The sequence below is a fragment of the Seriola lalandi genome, unplaced genomic scaffold (assembly GCF_002814215.2).
Source record: "Seriola lalandi dorsalis isolate HSWRI2012SDOR001 ecotype SW California unplaced genomic scaffold, Sedor1 jcf7180002007260, whole genome shotgun sequence".
Lineage (NCBI taxonomy): Eukaryota > Metazoa > Chordata > Actinopteri > Carangiformes > Carangidae > Seriola > Seriola lalandi.
In genome coordinates, this window is record NW_019477913.1 from 1 (window position 1) to 1,121 (window position 1,121).

The 1,121-nt window shown below is 49.1% G+C and overlaps 1 protein-coding gene across 1 annotated transcript; it reads right to left on the minus strand.

Moving 5' to 3' along the window:
• Positions 1-45: 45 nt before the first annotated feature.
• LOC111671633 (thrombospondin-type laminin G domain and EAR repeat-containing protein-like) lies at positions 46-669 on the minus strand (the record flags this gene model as incomplete). The annotated part of the gene is made up of 2 exons (XM_087179032.1): positions 358-669; positions 46-278 (listed from the first exon to the last, which is right to left on the minus strand). Coding segments are annotated over exons 1-2 (389 nt in total), but the record flags the coding sequence as incomplete, so codon positions are not given.
• Positions 670-1,121: the final 452 nt, after the last annotated feature.

Below are 1,121 nucleotides of genomic sequence, written 5' to 3' on the forward strand. Positions count from 1 at the left end.
CTGAACTGGTCTGAACTGGTCTGAACTGGTCTGACAGTGACTCACAGCTCCAGAGGAAGGCCACAGTCGACGGTCAGTGTGGCATATGGTCCGGTGATGGCCAGCACCATAGTGTGCCAGCGGTTATCGTCCAGTCCCACATCCATAAAGCTCAGCCGGCTCCGCCCACCAGCACCAGGAGGCGTGGTCAAGAAGTGGAGGCGGTTCTCAGAGACACGTAACCCCAGCAACAGCGATTCAGACCGGTCCTCCACCACGGAGAAGATGTACTCATTCTTCTGGAACAGAGAAGAACAAGTTACACCACACCAGACCACATTAGACCAGACCTGGTTCTACTCGGTTCTCCTGGTTCACCTTCCATCTCAGTCTCGGGATCTTGATGGTGGCCACCAATGAGAACTCAGCAGGGAAGTAATCACAGTTGGTGAAGATTTGTGAGGCGGGGAAACTCAGAGCTGTCGTCACGGCACCAGCCAATCGGAGACCTCTGGACCCTCTGGACTGAACCATCTGCACCTGCTTGGTCAAATCATCTGTTTATCTGCCACCCAACTTTTTTCATCTATCGCCCCTCCCTCCTTCCACACCTGTGTCCTACCTTCGTGGGCGGGGCTTGTCCTGGTCGGGGCAGGGCTCTGGACAGCAGGTCAAGAGGCAGCAGGTCTGAGGAGGAAACAGTTCGGCTTTTTAAACACGCGATGTAAACAACAGTAAATCTTTATAACACAGGCTACCATTCACACATGAGGAGAAATACCAGATTAAAACCTTTATGTGAGCACCCTGAATCTGTGGAAATATCTTGAGGATATCTGACAACATTTTAGGATCTCATAAAATGCAGGGATTGGTTGAATTTGTGATGAATTTCGTGATGACAAAATTGTAAGACTGCTATTTAAAAAAACATTTTTTCTTTGTTTTTGCAGCGTTGAATGAAGATGACACAGGTGCTGCAACTTCTAGAACAGGTAATGCGGTATTTAGACAAACTGAGACCAAATGTAGAAGGAGAGCAAACTGAGTCAGCTGACAGCAGCAGGTTAACGTTAGCTTTTAGCTGGAATTCCCCTTTAAGCTCCTCTGAGGCTCCGTCTGTTTTGTTGCTGCAGCGGGAT